This window comes from Thermobia domestica, chromosome 14, assembly GCF_964235325.1.
Source record: "Thermobia domestica chromosome 14, izTheDome1.hap1.1, whole genome shotgun sequence".
NCBI classification, from domain to species: Eukaryota; Metazoa; Arthropoda; class Insecta; order Zygentoma; family Lepismatidae; genus Thermobia; species Thermobia domestica.
This window is the reverse complement of record NC_137467.1, coordinates 74,693,290-74,715,403: the sequence shown is the minus strand read 5'-3', so window position 1 is coordinate 74,715,403 and position 22,114 is coordinate 74,693,290. Positions and strand designations below refer to the sequence as shown.

Below are 22,114 nucleotides of genomic sequence, written 5' to 3'. Positions count from 1 at the left end.
AAAAAATATGATGTAAGATTTAGATTGTTGATTTAAAAGTCATGATTTATGTCTCAAAAGCTTGCTGAATTTTGAAAGATGAGAATAGTACATATGTTAGCAGCTAACTTATTAAGCATAAACGAACATAGGTAAATCAAATTAAAACCTATTCACTGTAATCAAATGTTAGCAAGATTTCTAACGAATGTTTTAAACTTGTTATTTGTATCTTTGAGTCCAGTGACAAGTAAAATATAATTATTTCACTCCAGAAAATTAGATAATCTCATTAATATTGATAATTTATCTGTTGGTGAGTAATATGGTTAAAACTGTTTGCGTAAATCAAGTTCGGAGCCATCTTGATGTAACGTAATCCTCTTGTTTATTTCTATGTTTGCCTTTAAGTAAGGATTTAGAACCCTTATATATATATAGAACCCTTATATATACAATTAGGATATAGTATACAACAGTTTCTCATCACTTCCCGAGAACTCATGAAGTTCAGTCTTTTACGGATTATTCATTGAGGATCTGGGGAGTTGAAAATGGGGTAACAAAGCGACTTTCATTTACTTATCGACTGAAACTTGTACATGACATACCACCATTTCTGTTCGTGGTGCAAGAGTTAGAACTATCCTCGAGTACGGTACACTTTATGTGCGCCTCTGTAGTGCCCTTGTACTTTATATTTCACTATGTGAGTGTGTGTGTGTGGGGGGGGCTTGAACGCATATTGCATGTCTTGTGCTCGTGGATAGTTCTTACTGTTGCATTACGTACAAACGTGAGGTATTTCATGTAGAAGTTGTAATAGCACACATAAGAAACGCAGATCACGGTGTACTCATACTGCATATTCCAGTGTGAGTACAACATGATCTGTGTTTCTTATGTATTCTATTACCATTTGTACAGCGGTGGACACTTCTAAATGGTACACCTTAGCCGTAAATCTCCATATGGCTGTACCATTTAGAAGTGTCCACCGCTGTACATGACATACCACCATTTCTGTATGTGGTGCAAGAGTAAGAACTATCCTCGAGTACGGAACACGATGAGGAACTGTTGTATACTATTACCATTTAAAGTCATTAGTAAATAATATGCATTTATCAGACTCTTCATACGATGACGTTATTATTGAATTCTATTATCTCAATATTTCTGGAGAATTGAGAAACTGAAAGTATTAAAAGTAGCATCTGACACTACCCAGGCTGATGTAGATATTAGTTCAAGGATTCCGCCTCGAAGAGTATGAGTTCGAGCTAAATGAATGACGAGCCTTTTAGATTTGAAAGTGGCGTTTGAATCTTTGTTAAGAAATTACGTTAGTGGCCCAAGTTATTGCCGTCGCCTGTATCGTTAGTGATAATAGATGTCCTTATATATGTGGGCGTATTTTTTCTCCATGTGTTAGAGTTTCTTCTACTAAATCTACCTTGTCCACAGTTTCTTATAAAGGCGCACAAAATAATAGAGAACATCACCGACATACAGGAGACAACACCAGGAGGATCTAGAAACGCGACATCCCGAACCTTAAAAAATAAAATAAGGGTTAAGTTCCAAAGTTGGCCGTCCGTCTCTAGCAAAATTTTGAAAATTTACTGGAAAGAAATGAATAATTTGCTCGTTTGTGTGCTTGATAATGTATAAGGAGAACGAACGTTGTGTTTATTTTCTTATATGAGCGGTTCTGAACATGGAACTATTTGGCAAGCGGAGGGAACTACTAGGCGCAAGGTTACTTCATGGTAGGATTATGGGAATGTAACGAGCATTTGTTTTGTAAACCTGGCTGATGATAATCAGGAAAATCTATTAAAAGTAAGCAGAAGTAGGTTTAATAAGTCTAAAAATAAATTGTAGAAAATGCGGTAAGCAAATAACTGAAAAGAAACGTGGAGAAAGTTATACTTTTCAATGTAACGGTAAGTAATGTAACGAACATGGATGCAAGGTTCTAGAACGAAGGTGCGCCTTCCCATTTAGCTGTAATAAAGATAAAAAACAACGTGCCCTGCGGGGCCGTAACTCGCCTTCACTCGCTAAGGGTCGCTCGGTAATACTATGTGAATTAAATATTAAACTTTTGTACACAAAGGAACCAATTATTACGCTTTTAGCAAAAAGCTAGGCTGGCGACCAACTTCGGAATAAATACCTAAAATAAAGTCTACAGTTCAATCATTGTTTGAAGAAAATTAAGATGACGCTGTGTGTGGTGACTGTGACAAATGTTTTGGCGGGGATTCTTGCGGATCACCTACTTGGGCCAGTATTTCTGCCACAGCGTCTCAATGGACAGGCTTATCTGGATTTTCTGCGGAACACTTTGACTATGGAACTTGAAGTTGTGCCACTCCAAGTACGACAGTGTGGTGATGCATGATGGAGTTGCAGCCCACTTCCGACGTCCCGTCCGCCAATATCAAAACACCACATTCTCCAGCAGATGGATTGGTCGCCGAGACCCTGTTGCATGGCCTACCTGGTCACATGACCTGAACCCCCTCGACTTCTACTTGTGGGAACACGTGAAAAGTCTCGTGTATGCCGAGTCCCTTCCTGATCTCCAGACTCATCAACAGCATATCCGTATAGCATTTGACGAACTTCGGTTGCAAGATGGACGAATGGAGCGGGTTCGGAAATCCATGATGCGACGATTTGCTGGATGCATTGACGAGCAGGGAGGGCGCTTCCAACATCTATAAAGTTTCCAGACCTAAGAACAACAGCTGTGGCATGCAATAAGGTATTGTACGAATGCATGTTTCAATACAAATGTTTGTTTTATGTAGTGGTCTTTCACATTGGATAGTTTCAACTTCTTACATACTATTTTCATCTGTGTTAAGACTAACTTCCATGTTTACGCGTTGTAGTTGTTTACATAATATGCTACTTTCTATTCATTTCATATGACTCCACCTCTCAGGTCTGGTCACTCAAAAACATAGTCTTGTTATTACGTAACACCTGCCTGCGGTTAGTTATGCAACCCCACATAGCAAATGTAAATTCCTGCGCCATATGGATAATGTTGGCGATATGACATTTCCGTCAAGAAATCATTGGTTGCTATTCGTCTACCAGTCGAACCACTCAAATTGGAACTCATATTTCGGCAGAAACATGACGGGGATTCCTCACTTACTTTGGGGACTCCATTGCGCACAAATGTCACGCTTGCAGCATAGGCATTTTTGGATAGAGCAGGTTCAGTTTCTTTGACATGACCTTGCCGCCTTAGCTCTGTCATTCAGGATAGTGGAGATATGGGGCTTTCAGGCGAGGTGATTCAGTATATATACTCAGTGATTTTTACACTGAAGACACAAAATTGAGAAAAATGGTCTTTTTCAGGAAATTTTCCAATTTCTCCCGAATGTACGGATCCAGATTCGATTTCCGGTGGGAGTTCATGTAGTTGGGATCTCACTTTAAGCTGTAGGTAAACACAAACTTTAAATCAACCAGCATGTGTATCACATAATTTGAAAGCCTGTTTCGTTCTAAATACAATGAGTTAAGACCCATAGGCCAAAGATAATTCGGGTTTGAGCGGGAGGCTTCTGAATACTTTTTTAAAAATTACTTGATTAATTTGTTTATTTTGATTTTTCAAAAATGTCTCAGAGTGGTGCGGTGCATCAGTGGTAGAGCGTCACTTCCGATGCCTGGGGTCCATGGTTCGATCCCAGCTCACGCCGTGTGGACTTTCTTGTGGACAAACACCGTGCTCGTGGATTTTACGATTATAATTTCTGACATATCAATAAAAAGACAATTCTTACCATTACTATTTGGGAGCTCGGAGAGTTCCATTGGCGGCTAGTCGTGGAAAACATATCTGCGCTCTTCAGAGTCGTAGGTAAATGTCTCCCGTAGATCTACCACCAAATTTTCTAGAACGGTAAATAATAATTTGTGAGCACTTGTAATGTAAATTTGAAATATGATTTCAAACAGCTGTTCACTTATATTGTTATACTAAACAGTTAGTTGTGGTTAAAATAATTATATTAAATTTGCAAGAGCCAGTCTAAAGTTGTTATTTAAGATGTTTACTCAGATAAAAACATATCACAATATCAGTTCGGGAAATATCATAAACGTTATATACTATACTAACAACATACTTTTACTAAGAACTAAAAATATGTACAAACAGTGTGTGTACGAAGGGTAATTTTACTTTTTGATATACTCAATTTTGATTTTGAGTTAAACTAAAGTGTTAATTCCTGTATGATAGCACAATTACTTCCAGAGTTAAAAACCTAGTCCTTCTCAGCTTATTACGGTATGACATACTGCTCTATACATACCCATGCAAGACATGTGGGTTTGAGAGGTTATTTTTTTTAATCTCCTTTTTTCCCTATCACTAATGAAAGATAGATTCTGCCTTTCGTGTTAATGCAAGTAAATATATAGAAATGGAAACAAAATATTTTATCGTATACTACCGCATCAATATTATAAACCTTAGAGTACCAAGGCTAAAATGTTACGTAAAGTACTAGGCTTCGGTCATTTTGACCCAGGCGTGTTTTTGTTACAAAAAAAAAATACATCAAATTTGATTAAGGGAGTTAAAATTTCCAACGTCAATGAAAAGGGCAATATGCCTAATTGTTCTTTATATTGCAATAAAATTTATACGCTGTATACACTGTCAGTGGCGGCTCGTGACACTTTCAAACAATACCTGAATTATAGTACTGTAACATTAGAAATGTATACATAGAAATATGCTGTCTTTGTTAGAAGTAATTCCTGTCACACATGGTATTTTGATTACACGTGACAGCCCTTGCAGAGCAGTTCGCTGGTGCAGTGTGCTTTGTATACAAACTTGTGGCAGATCACAATTTTGAGGGGTGAAGAATCACGTGGCTTGCTAAAAATAAAACCAGATGTTGTAGGGAACAATGTAGCAATTGCTGAGAAAGAAATGTACAGCATTAAGTGTAGATGGGGGAGGGGAAGTGTGGGAGAAAACAGCTTGCAAAAATAAAACTTTCTATTACTCTCACCCCAATCAAAGCTCGGTAGAACGAAGAAGTGATTGTTGGAGGTAAAAGAAAAAATTACCGTTTCAATCAACAAACTAATAATAATAATAATAATAATAATAATAATAATAATAATAATAATAAAATATTTTATTTTTGTGTGCCGTGTCATGGAATACCAAGGCTGGGTCAGATTGACCAAGCTACACTTTCTGCCACATTTTTGGGCATTTTCTGTTTATTTTATATATGAATTAAACTAAAATGGTTTTAAAAAGTAAAAATGGATGTTAATAGAGGAATACCTAAAATATTAGCTTACTACTGTTCTTTGAAATTATAACATTTCTTTATAAAAGATCATCTGGGTCAAATTGACCCAATCTTGGTACTCGAAGGGTTAATATTGCAGTGTTATACACTATATTTTTATTGCTTTGTTCTATCCATAGCAAGAAAGTATGCAAATAATTACTGTCACATTTACTTTAATTTTATGCATAAATTATAAATAAAATATATTTTAAATAAAATATATTTTAAATAAATAAAAATATACATCACTTTAAACTATTAATATTAACGAATTCTGTTTTTATTTAATTGTAATAATAAATTTAAATATTCCTTATCAGTTAAAACTATTTGTGAAGACAGTGTTCCGTGCACTCAGAATAATAATTTGTGATTTTAACAACTGGCGGAAATCCACTGAAGATTTATTATGCCTAGATGTTCAACTTACGCCACCACAATGCAGAAACCATTAGTGTTGCGTTTACAAACAGATAGATAGCACATTGTTTAGAATATTTCTAACGTTATTGAATTCTCTGATGGCACCTATTAAACAATTGAGATATAACACTTATGCTTGTTCTAGATCAGTTCAGGCTGGAATCCTTAATACAAGGGCTGTTCAAGGTTGACCGGGATTTTCGTACATAAATAATCGATGAATAGCCGGACCACGATGAAACTTGCGGGTGACATAATTTATTCCTTCTCGAGTAACCAGCGCCCGTCATGACGTATTTGGCGCATGCGTAGGAGTTGCAGCGAACATGGCGGCAAGCAGTGTGTCTGTGGCTGTGGAGCAGCGGTGTGTAATCAATTTTCTTGTGAAGGAGAAAGTTAATCCAGCTGAGATTTTCAGAAGATTGCGAGCACAGTATGATGAACAAACGATGTCACGGGCAAGAGTGTACGAATGGTGTGAATAGTTTCCCGAATGACGGGAGCTGGTGCAGGCACGTAGCCAGGATTTCGTGAAGGGGGGGGGTCCGTGACATGAAATACTGTGGTCATCACAAAAGGGGCTCGATCATTCTAAACTATTTTACTGGAATATATATTGGTTCGTTTAGCCAGGATTTCGTAAAGGGGGGGGGATGATATGAAATTCTGAAGGCCCAGGAGCTCGATCAATCTAAACTACTTTACTATTAACATATATTGGTTTGTTAGGACAATAAAATGAGGATATGTTGGCAAGTATTTTAATAACAAACTATGAAGAAATTTCGAGCAAAATAATAAAAAAAAAGTATTGAAAAAGACTTTACAATATTTACATCCTTCTCCTGTTTATTCAAATATAACAATTTTCCTTTCGTTATGATCTCAATTATAAAAATACATACTCAATAGTGTCTTGTAAACTATCTTCTAATATAAATAAAATAAAGTTTGTTTGTGTGTTTGTCTGTCTGTCTGCGGCCTAGGAACCAGACGAGTGGACCGAGAGTTACCAAATTTTGGTCAGGGGTACCTTGGCCCAGGCCCCAGATCAAGACGAAGCGTTTTTTTCCTTTAATTTCGAAACAGTGGATCTCATGGGGGCGTTTACCGGGACATGTAAATGTAGTAGAAAATGATCGATATTTATTTATTTATTTAACAATCACCAGATACAGCTCAGAGGCCATTTTACACTGGATATCCAACAACATTAACAATGGAAAGGATTTGGGAAGGTATCGGCCAGAGCCTGTTTAGTAGGTGCCATCCCGGCATTTGTCTGGTACGACTGAGGGAAACCCTGGAAAACAGGATGATCGGCAGCAGGATGGTCGGCAGCGGGATTCGAAGCCACGACCTCCCGAAGGCGAAGCCAACGCTCTACCACTTGAGCTATTAGTGTCGAATTCATATGTTTGCGGTCGCTGAAATCAATGGTTAAACTCGGATCGCATTAACTTCCAAATTCGCGCTATTCGGCTCCGAGCCGGGGGTCACCGAAGGGGGGGTGAGATACCAAGACATATAAAAGTAATCCAAAATGACCGATATTAGTGTCAAATCCATAGTTTTCGCGGTCGCTGAAATCAATGGTGACACTTCCATTAGCGATGCCTTGCAAATTTAGTTACAATCGTGTGCGGGCGGGTGGATACCGAGACATGTAAAAAATAGCCCAAAATGACCGATATTAGTATCAAATCCATAGTTTTCACCGTCGCTGTGATCCATGGTGATACTCCCACAGGCATTGACTTCCAAATACAGCCCCTGTGCGAAGCATGTGAATATTCAACTAGTTTTACAATATATGCGTTCCTTTCTCTGTTGAATCAAATGCTAACAGAACTTTCTTTCTTCATAAATTTTTGTTTTTATTATTCCGTCAACTATTGTCGGTTCCAAATGACAGGTTAAAGGAGCAATGGAAAATTGTCAATGAAATAACATGTTTGATACTGCAAGGATGCGATGACGAAAAATTATGACGACCATAGTAAAATGTCCACGCTATTACACAACGGCACTATGCTTTCGAAAGCGTGAAATCTCCCTGACTAGTAGCAGAAATTCTGAGAATTCCATAACTTTTCTTGAAATTTCAAATTCCTTGACTCTTTCAGAATATCTCGCTTACCTCGCCCCCAAATTGCAAGTAATACAAATCTCCTCATAAGAAAGAGTAATCAGAAGCTTCCTGTAGTTTTATTTTTAATTTTTAACGCTGATCCTCCTTTTCGTCATTTCAATTTGTTTTATTTTTCCTTAATTTTTTCATTTCTGGTCTCGAAGGGGGGGGGTCCGGACCCCCGGACCCCCCCTTGGCTACGTGCCTGGCTGGTGACACATTCGCCAGACTGCAGTCACACTAGTGAATATCGCACATGTTGAGCAAATGATTCTTGAGAACCGGCGAGTAACAGTGCGGGATATTGCTGCCGAGGTGAATATCAGTGTCGGGAGTGTTGAGACAACCATTCATGACCACTTACATTTCCGCAAAATCTGTGCAAGGTGGGTTCTCCGCCAGCTGACATTTGATCAGAAGTGGACATGCATGACGGACTGTGAACAGCTTCTGAATCGGTTTCGAGCCGAAGGTGATGAATTGTTGCAATCCATCATCATTATCATTTGTTTGCACCCATTAAAGACCATCTGGGAGGGAAGAAATTCACGATGGCAACAGTGCCTCGACGCGCGGAGAATACTTTGAAAAAGCTGACATAGTTTGGTGCTTCTTGTGCTATCTGTTTCCTCTAAAGAAATAAATGTCTTGGTCAACCTTGAACGACTTTGTTGTTATATAAGGGAAAGAAAACTCTTGCACAAAAATTGACGATAGTCTTACAACTGGTGAGGAAATGTTCGTACCTGTAATAACAATAGATGAAACGTTTATTCTCCAGTAGAAAACAGTTTAAGCAATGAGAAACCTCCTCTCTACTTCCAACAAAGAAATTTCGCCCGTTCCTTGCAAATAAGAAAGTTCATCGTGCCATCTACTTGAATGAAAGATACTGATTCTGAAGTGTACAGCCACCAGCAAAAGTATCTCTCCCCGAGTGCTCTATTTCCGTTACATGGGGTCCAGATCACTTGTAGTTTGTAAAACACCTGGAAAAATGCAAACCAACTTACACGTAACTTTTTTCGGCAGTGACAGCAGTTGGTAGCACTCAGCCGGGCCTTTATACAAGTAAAATTGTGAGTAGATGACGCATGAAACAGTTCTTCATTCTGAGATAAATATCTATGCTTCGGAGCGTTTTGTCTACGCTTCGGAACTACATATATTAATCTCAATTTTGCTGTGTGTAATGCATTATTTCATTTATACGGTACATGTATACCGTATGTTCAAAGAAATAAAAACACTGATCAGCAAGAATCAGAAAATGCTTGAAAGTAGATGAAGATATCAAATCTAGATCAATTGCTGGAAATAAGTTTGTAAATCATTGTCTCTATTGACAGAAAGTCTGGAATTATTCTCATGCCAACATCTTTTTCTTTCTGGAGAGGAGAAGATCCTGCTTGTCACATTGAGAATGCATTGAAATTGGAATTGAAACATTTGAAAAAGTGTGGACCTAGCTGGGATTTGAACCCGGGTCTACTGAATAGAAATCCAATATTCTAACCACTTATCTACCGCCTCACTTCGTCTTCCAGCCAAAGTATTAGCTAGTTAAAATCGTTTCATGGAAGACTACACACAAGAAACTATGAGAGTATAAGGAGACGTTTCTTATGTGAGTGTCACAATGACTAACTCGAGATTTCCTTCTTTAACTCAAAAACAAGTTATATTGATCTTATTCAATGAGAAAAATGTCATGAAATCTTCTTCAAGTTGAGACTACGTCATCATCTTCACCAATAGTCTCTATTTACGTTAAATTCTTCCTCACCTTAACTTCTAATTTCTAAAGAAGAAAATACGATAGAAATTATTTTTACATTCTTTGGATTCTCTCAACACGTGGAGAAATAGAAAGTTCTATGTTTATCTTCATAACTACTACTTTATTTTCTTATCTTCGTATGAGGAATTTGTGACGAAGTGTGAAAGCAGGAAACTACTATTGCAGCGATCCGGGTTGAATCCCGACGTGGCAATTATTTTTTTACTTATTGGAAGGTATTAGACAATTGATATTGTAATTCTTTTATTTCTTCTTCTTCTTCTTCTTCTTCTTCTTCTTCTTCTTATTATTATTATTATTATTATTATTATTATTATTATTATTATTATTATTATTATTATTATTATTATTATTATTATTATTATTATTATTATTATTATTATTATTATTATTATTATTGACGATAGTTTGAACTGTGTTTTATTAAAAAATAAATCATCTCATCAAAGATATATCATGTAAACAAATTGCTTTGCCTCCAGCCTGGTTGACACTTAGGATTAGACTCATCTAGACCCAAGTCTATTCCCTCTATACGAACTCTAATACTTTCATTCTAAGAACATAAAAGTCTCTACATGTTAGTGCAAGAAAATTTCATGATTTGGCTGCTAAGGAACACTGAAGTTGTTAAATATTATGATCTGTGATAATTATATCAATAGAAATAGTTCTGTACCAACATTCATTTTCACTTATACATAGATAAAGTTCATTAATAAATGGGTGTATTCCACATACATTGCAATATATTGCACTAGATTACCAAGATACGTCACAATATCTGGGTTCGCTTCATCGTTCCTTCTCAAGTTGAGCTCGAAAGACGCTACAGTTTATATTTTTTCTTGAAGCAATTCGATATGTTTTTGAGTGTTGTGTTCTGGACACTATTTGCGTTTTCAGGATAAGACAGTCACCATGCTTAGAAAACGTACTAAATCTTACTCTAATAGTGTCCCATGCCGTAAGCATCAGTGAACCACCGACAGGCAACTAGCGACATCTCACCAAAAAAATAGAGCTCCTCCGTGGCTAAGCGGTTAGCGTACGCGCCTTTGGCGTGGGAAACTCGGGTTCGATTCTCGGCGGGAGCTCATGTGGTTCGGATTCCACGTTAATCAGTAGGTCCACGTCTCATATAGCCACGCTGCTGAACGGAACGTTAAACTCAAAATCAACTCAACTCATCAAAAAATTAGGGGCCTCGCAGTGACGATCCGCTGTGGCACCACTTCTGTTTTGAAAATTACACAACCAGCGGCAGAGACATGACGAAACGCCAGTGAAAAACAAAATTGCTCCCCTAAAATATGCTTAGTCGCCTATATGCGTGATTTCTTTACATTAAGTTGAGCCTAAAAATACCCGGGGATGGACACGAACCACAAACCTTATGGCCTTATTACATTGGAATCGAACCCGCGACCCTAACATTGTGAAACTAACGCTTAAGACACTACTCTCACATCACTGTTCAAGGAGACACTACTCTCACAACACTTCGCGGCTGGTCTAGCAAACTCCCTGATATGTGCTAAGAGCCGTCGTATACTTTCGCTGTGGGTCTGATTTTCCACGGCACACCACTGGTCAGGCACTCTTCTTGACTGCAATCTGGTGTTTCAGAACACTTAAATATTTTTAATTAATTGATTTAACGAACCTTTCCCAGCACCATATGTTTCCTAATTTTACTTGTTTCACTCACATTAAAGAGTTTTCCACTAACTCTTTAAGAACAGAGATAGAAACACATTAACATTAAGGACAGTAAAACTCCCAAAGACTCTTCGCGCGTTCTTCCGTTTCCTAAAATAAAACAATAAAATGTGGTGAAAATGCAATTTTGGGACTTCCGTCTTCTATGTGTTGTCAAGTCTGTAAAACCAAACCAAACAAAAAGTAATATTAATACATAAGACGCTCAACCTCTTAGCATTTCATGACATAACAATTGCACGGATCCGAACAACTCTAGTATATCCGCAAATGATCACTTCTCCTATTTTACCAAATACGTCATGACTTTTCCGACAACTTGATATTTTAAATGTTGTTAATACGCGAAGTTCATTGATTTCGGTGAAATGTAGTATATAGGCTTAGTGTAGCGTGAATGTAACAAAGAAATAAAAAACAATATGATGATATTTCCCTCCTCTAACCCCTTACAATGGATGTGTTTATTCTAAAACAAAAAGACTTGGAATCCAATCAGAAACTTCATAAAATATAAAATATGTATCCAAGTCTCAAGTTTGCAATAATAATAATAATAATAATAATAATAATAATAATAATAATAATAATAATAATAATAATAATAATAATAATAATAATAATAATAGTGAAAATAATAATAATAATAATAATAATAATAATAATATAATAATAAATGAATAACAGAATTACAATACCAATTACGTAAGCAATTCCTTCCAATAATGAAAAAAGTAATTGCCACGACAGGATTCGAACCGGGGTCTCTGTCATAGGAGTTTTGTTTTGCCACTTTGCCACAAATTCCTCATACACAGATACGAAAATAAATTGATAGTTACGGAAGATAAAAATAGTACTCTCTATTTCTATACGTGTTGATACAATTCAAGAAATGTGAAAATAATTCTCACGTCTTTTCATCTATACAAACTGGAAATTAAGGTGAGAAAGAATTGTAATGTAAATCATGCCCATCGTTTAAAAATGATCACGTAGTTTCAACTTGAAGAACGTTTCGTGATATTTTCCTCATTGGCGAAGGTCTATATAAGTTGTGTTTGAGTTACAGAAAATCTCGAGTAAGTCATTGTGGCACTCACATAAGGAACGTCTCCTCATACCAGCATTAGTATCTTGTGTATCATCTTCCATGAAACGATTTTAACTACCTTATACTTTGGATGGAAGATGAAGTGACGAGGTAGGGATGTGGTTAGCGCATTGAACTTCTACTCTTCGGACCCAGGTTCAAATCATGGCCATGTTCAAACTTTTTTCAAAATGTTTCAATTCCAATTTCAACGCATATTCAGTGTAACAAGCAAGATCATTTCGTCCCCGGATAGAAAAAGATATTGGAATGAGGATAATTGGAGAAAATCAGTCAATAAAAGCAATGAGTTACAAACATTTATTTCCAGCAGTTTTTCTACATTTGATATTTTCATCAACTTTCAAGTATTTTCTGATTCATGCGTGGTCGATATTTTCATTTCTCTCAACACATAGTATATAATGAAATAATACATTACATACACAGCAATATTGATGTTAATATATGGTGTTCATTGGACAACACGATCCGAACCATAGAGATTCATCTTAGACTGGAGAACTGTTTCATTAATCACCTACTTTACAATTTTGCCTACATAAACACCTGCCTGAGTGCTACCAACTGCTGTCAGTGCCGAGAAAATTTTTGTGTAAGTTGGGTTGCATTGCCCAGGCGTTCTCACAGCTGCAAATGATCTGGACCCCATGTAATGGAATTAGAGCCGTCATGGTGGAGACAATTTTATTGGTTGCTGTACAAGTCATCAGTTGGAAATATTGTTCAAACGATAACGTCTGGAAGCGCAGAGCAGATCAAAGAAATTACAGTTAGGTTATGGTCTTCCCTGAGTAGTTTTGCATATTACATGGAGCCGATATGGTGACAGACTGGATGATTGGTTTTAGAATCAAGGCTATATGAGACAGGATTCACTTACTAAGACAATAGAGTTATTGAAATCGCTAGTGAAATTTGTGTTCTAAGAATGTATCCTCACCGGGAAATGAACCTGGAAGCATGCTCATACAAAGCATGTCTGTTAGGCACTACGTAACAAATTATGGTAAACGTTTTAGATATACGTAAGAATATTAAACTGCCTGTTAATCCACCTTACCCCACTTGGTTATACCTTCGGTGATTTCTTGTTGTTTTTAAACCTGAACGGTTTATGTTCAAGCAGTTTTCTACACTGAAATGGAGTTCATGTTTAAATGAGATCCCTCAAAAGTGTTCTCATAGCTCTTTGACAGTTGAGTTAAGACGAAGACTACAAATTTAGTGTAGAAGTAGACTCAAATTATGTTGAAAAGTAACAGAAAAACATTACTCATAAAATAAGAAGCCTGTGATACATGGGGAAACAATATCGAATTTTCGTACATATACTGTATACCTCAATTTACTGTATATGAAAATATAAATACAATCCTTAGGGTGGAGTGAGTTACAAAGATTGTATTTTTTTAATTTCAAGGTTGTATTTTTATTTTTAACTTTGATATAAAAAATATTCTTACATTTAGCCAAACAGCGCTAGATTCAACTTTAACTCAAATAGATTCAAAAGTATTCTACGAAGCTGAGAGAACATAAATAAACTCGTCATTTTAAACAATTCTCTTACCTTCTGTTTCAATCACTGTTATTTATCATTGGCTATTACTTGTTTAATCAATTTCTTGACTTAGCTGCTCCCGCTCCCAGTGAATCTGAAATATAAAAACTTTATGGTCACTGCTAGTTTTTGAGGAGAGTAAGGGAGGATCTTAACAACTTTAAACGTAACATATATTTATATAATTCTTCAAGTGTAGAAGTAAACAAGAATATAGACTTTCCAGTTTCAGACGGACTTGGACCCCGAACGACTACCATATTTATTATCTTCTAGATGGATGGTGCCTACAGCATCTAATTTTCCTATCAATAAGTTTCGAAGCCGTAGAAAGAATCGTTTCTAAGGAATCTGAACTGTGTAGAACAATAGTATCTGGCAACATTGTGCACAAGAATTGCACCATCATGATACAATCATACATGTCAGAAAAAAGAACTTATTGAAGCATCAGCAAAATAGCATCACATGCGTTTATGATGTATATATCATTATTCTCGTTAAGAAGTGTCGTTCAACATAGTATCCATCATAACGTCATCATGGCTACTTGTTTCCAATTTCTATATTCATGTGATCTTTTGAAATCATTTTAAAATAATTTCTACTTTATATCAGAATGCACCTTATAAAATTATATACTTCCAAGTCATTTGTATAAAGTTTGGATCCTGATTACTTATAACTGGAAGACGATAAATATGTTATTTTGTCTCGAAAATACCTATCAATGGAATCTGAAAAACAACAGGAAGTATTGAGGTTTTTTAATGCCAGTATCATATACCTATTGAACAAAGGGCCCGTTGAAAGATGCCTTCAATTTAGATTTTGTGCACAAACACTTAAAACGCAAATACTTGTTAAAGTTGAAAATAATGCTTAGTGGATCTGTTTGTGTAAGTTAACTAGGATGGTAGATATTACTAGGTCCTCATAACATAGAGTACTTGGTGATAAAACGATACTTCTTCGAAAAGAAAATACAGTGCACGTACAGCGAAATAATGTGTACCTATCACAAACTAAGTGCATCAAATTTAAAAGTGCATTGCCATGTGTGAAACAATCTGTTGCAAGAGAAGTGTGTCAGGCTCATATCCACGGGGGACATGGTTGGCCGGCCCACTAAAGTTTTTCTGGCTCCCTAAAATTTTCACGTAGGTTTGCAAATGAACTATAAAATGATGGTGAGCTTTAATATGTTTGGGTCGCGCTCTCCCTAATCCCTACTGCCCTCCCTACATTAGCGGGCTGGCTACAAACCTGAGTGTATTTCTGAAAGAAAAAAAATCATAAATACTGTTTTGAAAACTGTATAGTGCATCTCGTGAGCATTTGTGCAGATGTATGAAACTTATCATTCGTGGATACATGCATGTGTTAATAAATAGTTCCTTTATGACAATAAAGACACTGACTTTCTATCTATAGACATTGGCATAGACTTGAGAAGATTTCAGTTTAAATTAGAATTATACTGTAGAGAAAAACTGGTAAAAGGAGTACAAAATGAACTGAATAAACAATATATAATTTTTTTGTACAACATGGATGTTTGCGGTTAGCAAGAACAATAATCAACTAGTGTATTCATTAGAAAGTAAAAATAAAACTATAATTTTAGAAAATGTGTATTTTTTTTTTATTTCAGTACAACCTAAATGTATTAAAAGCAATAATAAATGTGTGTAGTTTAATTCTGCTAAGGTTGCACAAACATGTCCTGGCATGTGTGACTGAACCATGATAATGCGTTGCTTGTGTACAGTGTCGCCAGCTCCTTTTTGTTTTGTTTCAATTCTTTAGAAACGATTTTCTTCGACTAGGACTGCGATACACATTTTCAAGTATGATTTAGAATAGGCAAGAAAGGACAAAAGAAATGTCATCTGGTGATTGAAGTAACGCCAGGTATAAGGAGGGTATTAATAAACAAAAACAGAGTATACGTGGACTATGAGTCACACAAAGTCAAAGATTTCATCGTAGTACCACAGCGCTATGTTTGTCAGAATTTTTGGCAATCTAATGCAGCACTGTGATGCTAAGGATTGAAAAATGTGCAGATACTGTGGCTCAAAAAGACACAATAGCGGCGAGTGTGAAGATAAGAATAAAAATATATGCATACCGTGCAGACTGAGACAAAAGGAATGTCAAACACCTAACACGGAAGAATGTGTATCGTACAGGATGGCACGAGAACGGATAATAAGCAAGATAAATTATGGATAAAAGAGCACAACTAAAAAATAAGAAATGCAACAAACCGCCCAGTAAGAAAAAATGGCATAAACAAAGATCATAAGATTTTTTAAACAGAAAGAGAAAACAAAAACAAACTTCAACAAAGGACAAATATATTCAAACTGACATAAAAGAAGAAAAAGAATTAAAAGAGTCAATTAGGAAGACTAACATGGAAATGCAAGCTGAAAGTAGAATAAAGAACACAAACCTCACACCAACTGAGAAAGGAGATACAAAGAAGAAAACATTAATCTCATTCACAGAAGGAGAACAGAAATATCTCTTTCCACCAAAAGAGGAAAGGATAGAAGACAACACGATAACATCTACTGAAGAAGAAGAAAACACAATATTTAAAGAGCCCAAAATGTTGAACCCCAATATGAACTACTATACAGATTAGCCAAGCTTGAAGACAAAAACATACTGAACATAGCATTTAGACAACTAGTAAGAGAGATCCTTGAAAAAGGAAGAATGATTACATATCCGGTCTTAGAAGAAATAGATTGATTGGAATTAAGAACGTTTGATCTGCCAGCTAATGGATGGGAGTTGCTAGATCTAATAGATAAAATATACGAAAGAAGGGGCATCCACTGGGATCTGGAGAATGTATAAACAATTGGTAAATGTGCATGGCACTATTTGTTTTGACTATAGTAAAACGGGGATGGATGCCTACGTTTATACCAAATATGCATAACACGATAACAAAAATCAAAATAGTACAAAACAACTCGCACAAATAAAAAATAGCAACAATGGAATGACAAAGATTTATAGAAACAAACAACAGATATCTTAGCCATACAGGATCCATTCTACATAACAACAAGTTAACAACTTTGTCTGTAACAAGTAAAATCATATACGGAGATGAAAAACCCCAAGCACTTACAGTAATAATGAACAAGAACATTGAAGCTTTAAAACTTTCACAATATTGTGACAACTTGATAATCTGTATAGAAATAACAAAAGGAACAGATACCTTTTGGATAGTTAATTCATATTTCCAGTATAGCAAAGACATTGAAATATTTATAGGTAAACTTCAACAAGTCATTTGGCAGAACCCTGAAAAGAAAATATTGTTTGTTTTGGACTCGAACGCCAGGGGCACTGCTTGGGAATCACCCTTTACATATACTAGAGGAGAAATTATGGAAGACTTTATAGCCCAGAATGGATTGATAATCGTAAACACTGAAAAAAAAAAGTTTTTGAGCTCCCGAGGAGAATCTTATATTAATATAACACTCTGTATCCCCAAACTTAGCTGATAACATTACAAATTGGCATACATGGGATCGAGAGACAACAAGCCATCACGAACTAATAACATTTAACGTGGAACTAAATACAGCCAGTAAGAGCAAAGAAACGCTAAACATTAAAAAGATAAACTGAGAAAATTTTAAAAAGAAGCTTACCCTACCACAATTGGACTAGATATAAACAGTGACGAATTGATGCAAACAATTGAACTGTTTACTAAATTGGCAATACAGGCATCCACCCCTAAACCACGCAGAGAGTAGGGTACGGCGATTTTTGGTCACCTAAATCGTGCGAGCAACCTGTGTTACCGGGAGAAAATCTATTGCAACCACGACGACATTCAATAAATGAAGACCCAAAGGACTATCAAGAGGACTGTGTTAATGGTTAGTGTAGACTAGTGTGGTTTTGTGTGGTTTGATGAATGTGGATTAAGTGTCAAGTTAGTGTTCTTAGTGCTCTTGGTGTGCAAAATGGGCAAAATTAAATAAAACACACAGGGGAAAACCAGTGTATAAATAATGAAAGAATTAAATATGATCACAGGAGAGAAATCTGAAATAGCAGTTGAAAACCAAGCTCATGCAGGGAAAACTTGAAGATAGAAGAAGTCCACCAAAATAAATAAAATTATACATTAATAAAAAATAAATACTAAATAAACATCTAATAAAAATAAACAAAATAAATAAGAAACAGAATAAATAAATGAAGCATAAGAAAATTTAAAGAAGAATTAAAACATAACAATCATAGACAATAAACATGGACTCAACCAAGTTAAATAAAAAATAACATAAATAATTTCAAAATAATAATAATAATAATAATAATAATAATAATAATAATAATATACAGACATATAAATACCAAAAATAGAAGCAACTAGATAGAAGTAACTAACTAAATGTTTCTACTATTAGGATTAAAAAAATAAAAATAGCAAACAGAGGTAGGAAATGATAGGATAGATCAGATGGAATTTAGATAACTTCGATTTGATTAGTAATCATTTAGTATTAGAATATGCTAGGATCCTTGGAAATCGTATTAGTCGATAGTTGAGTTTTGCATAGTTTAGTATTAGAATATGTTAGGGTCAAGCTCAATGGTTATAGTAATTTGGAAATTATATTAACAGATAGTTGAGTTTTGCATAGTTTATTCTTTATTTTGTTTGCTTTGTCTTGTCTTTTTGTTTCCTGTTCGTAGTTTTGTTTCCTTTTCTTTATCCAAATCCTCTTTTACCAATACCAAAATGAAAAAAAAATAAAGGAAAGAAATAAAAGGCAATAATGATAACTCGTACCGGTTTTAATTTTCAGATACCGGCTCTGAAAGACGGGCCTGAGTCTAAACAAAAACAATACTACTCTCAAGCTCCCCCTCCGCGTTTATTCAAAGTCCCGTTGAAAAAAGTCTTCTGAAACCATCATTATCACACTTGAGTAATATGTACTCAACACATTGGTTCTCTTCACAATTAGTGCTGGCTTTCTAGATCGGACTGCGCTACTTCCTTTTTCAAAGCAGTTCCCCAATTGTCCTCACAACAGGCTACATGGATGCCGCAATGCCAATGTTATCTAGCGAATATCTGGGTTTCTAGAGCCACCAAAATAGTGTTGTCTGTGCTGGGCTCTTTACTACTGGGACTTTATCTAATACAGTTAGGTAGATTTAACTTAAAAATAAACTATTGAAATTTTTTTTAAATTATAATGTACCTAAAAATTAGTATTACACCATTGAATATTTTGCTGTGATCCTGAATTTTGCTGAAGAAAGTTTAGAAACAGCTGTTATAACCTAATAATGTAAGTTTAAAATTTATTGAGATTAGCGTCCTCAAACAGTTCTACACAGTAGTACTAAAAGGACGCACTGTAGAGTTGTAGTTGTACATTCCTTTTAGAACTGACGCAAATTTAAAATTTGAGGGGAGTAATAAAATTAATCTTTAAAAGCTAATTCTCGTTGATAAAATTAAGTTTTATAAGAAAGCAATAACGACAGTAAGAAATGAGAGAAAATAAAACGGCCGTAAAACACTTAAAAATAAGCTAGAAACATGGTTGTTTCACTTATATTCTCAGAAATATATTCGTTACTGCCTTACGTCCGAAACGTCACATTTCTATCTTAGTTTCGACCGAAGCAGTCTTCCACTTCATTGCGCTGCTAATGTCACTACAACTAGGTTGGTCAACATGAGAGCAACGCTCAGGGTCATACGCCAGTACGAGTGCCGCGTACTATAACATTACAATTCTTATTATAATAGCTCTTAGAGTGATAGTAATCCAATTGCATATAATGAAATAACTACGTATTAATAGAATGAAAACAACTATTTCGGAAAGAAAGAAACGGATTCACATGTACATACCCTCCTTAGTCTTAGATCACTGACCAGTGCAAGTCTTCTCTTAAGTTCGTCCATTTCCTTTTCTTCATTTTTAATCATACGCACAAGCTTTTTCTTGTCTGATACAAGTTGTAAAATCTGATCTTCCAGTTCTATCTAAATAGGTATACAGAAACACCAATTATAATGAAGTAGTTATTGAAAACTAAGAAAAACAAATATTAATTACTCTATACAATGAAATAAAAAAAAGACTTAAGGGGGCAGACTACTAAATATTTTTCAAAAGCTAACAACTTTTCTTTTGCCCGTTTTTCGTAGGTGAAAAGAGATAATGAAAGGTAACTTAGCACCATAATACATAATGTTATTCTACACCTGAAAATACGAATCGGAAGAATAATCAGTGTTGGCACCCATAGAAATGACACTGTGGCCAAAAGTTGAAGTACCCCAAAATCTTGGTTAAGTCAGAGACTAGAAAACTAAACTGAACGGTAATTGATGACTTATCATGAGATCTGTGTTTTTTGTTAACTACTTTTTAAATACTAATTGTATTTATTTTGTAATAACTTACATAAGTTTTTATAAAATAAATAACTTATTACCAAATAATATTTAAAAAGTAGTTAACAAGGAAGACAGATATCATGGTAAGTCATCAATTACCGTTCAGTTTAGTTTTCTAGTCTCTGACTTAACCAAGATTTTTGGATACTTCAAATTTTGGCCACACTGTCATTTCTATGGATGACAACACTGATTATTCTTCCGATTTGTATTTTCAGGTGTAGAATAACATTATCTATTATTGTGGTAAGTTACCTTTCATTATCTCTTTTCACCTACGAAAAACGGGCAAAAGAAAAGTTGTTAGCTTTGAAAAATATTTAGTAGTCTAACTCCTGAATTTACGTCTGAACTGCGGAGAAAAGTTAAAAGGCAAAGATATATTAAAATGAAATGAAATTGCCGGAAGCGTTGATTTCTAGCTACATTATTTTTTAATTATATTTTTGACAATAATAAAGGGAAATTTAAAGTTAACTGTATTCAATTTTCAGAGGTACGCCACTTGTTGCGGAATGTGAATGGGAAGTTTTACGTTGTGTGCCGCGTAGTATTCGTAGTGCCTCAGTTATTTGCTCAGATTACAGATACTAAACAGCTAAGGGATAAAAGGATGGGGATGACAGCTGATGTCCTGCACGAGACTTAAAAAAAAATATGTTTGAGTATAGATAAAACTCAAAAGATTCAATGTTATAAAAAAAGATACTAGTTTAAAAGGTGAGATAAAGTGAGGAAGGAAAAGATTATTAAAATAAAGGATTGAGAACTCCTGTGTGATTGGCGTCATCCTCGTCGTCTGGAATGACGAATCGAATCTTAACATCTCTTCCACTGTCTGGTTGGAAATGGTAGAAATTGAAGTGGGTTGACATCTGGAACCAAATCTTGTTAAGCTGCTAGGGGCGTTGGGGAGAACCTACGATGAGTGTTGCTATTCATCTTTGCATGATGAATTAGATGTTCTGTTAAACTGTTTCTGTGGCGATATATTGTCACAACTATCACCGATAAGGTGTGGAGCAAAGCCGTCTCCAATGGTGTTGAACCTTTCTCTTCTCGATGTTGCTCGTACTGTCTTCATTACGATTACCCCTTGAAAACGTGTCCTCTGCCATTTTATTTGATAGGGACGTTCATTGACTGTTTCTTACAATGAACGAGGAAGTTCTTGGCTAGGATGAAGGGAATATATCGGGAAGAAGAGAAACTAGTCTTACATTTATTGGTAGCTTTTGCAATGACAATAAGAATATACATGTTTACTCAAGCTGTCTGTGAATGTACAACGTAAATAAAAGTTTTTCTTAACTGAATTGAGGATTTTAATAATTTTCATATAATTTACTTTTAGAAATGAAAATAAACTAATAAATGATTGTTATTAAATTTAACAATTCACAGCAGGAGCACACATAATTGATGCTTTTTGCACAGTTGTAATAGAAGCAGATAGTAGCACAATTTCGCTTTCTATTTCTTGAGTATTGGCACTTCGTTTAGAGATACCCTTTCTGATATTTGATATTAAACTTAGGATAGCAG

General features: G+C 35.4%; 2 protein-coding genes across 2 annotated transcripts in view; both read right to left on the bottom strand.

The window, feature by feature from the left end:
- Positions 1-22,114, bottom strand: part of LOC145670624 (O-acyltransferase like protein-like) — a 430,615-nt gene that overhangs the window by 204,780 nt on the left and 203,721 nt on the right. The window lies entirely within an intron of this gene.
- Positions 14,101-22,114, bottom strand: part of LOC145670621 (uncharacterized) — a 30,450-nt gene continuing 22,436 nt past the window's right edge. Inside the window, exons 4-5 of the mRNA XM_081739413.1 lie at positions 20,018-20,152; positions 14,101-14,185 (exon numbers count right to left, since the gene is read on the bottom strand). Coding sequence (XP_081595539.1) covers positions 14,144-14,185; positions 20,018-20,152 — 177 coding nt within the window. The 3' untranslated portion in view covers positions 14,101-14,143. The remainder of the gene's footprint in view (positions 14,186-20,017; positions 20,153-22,114) is intronic.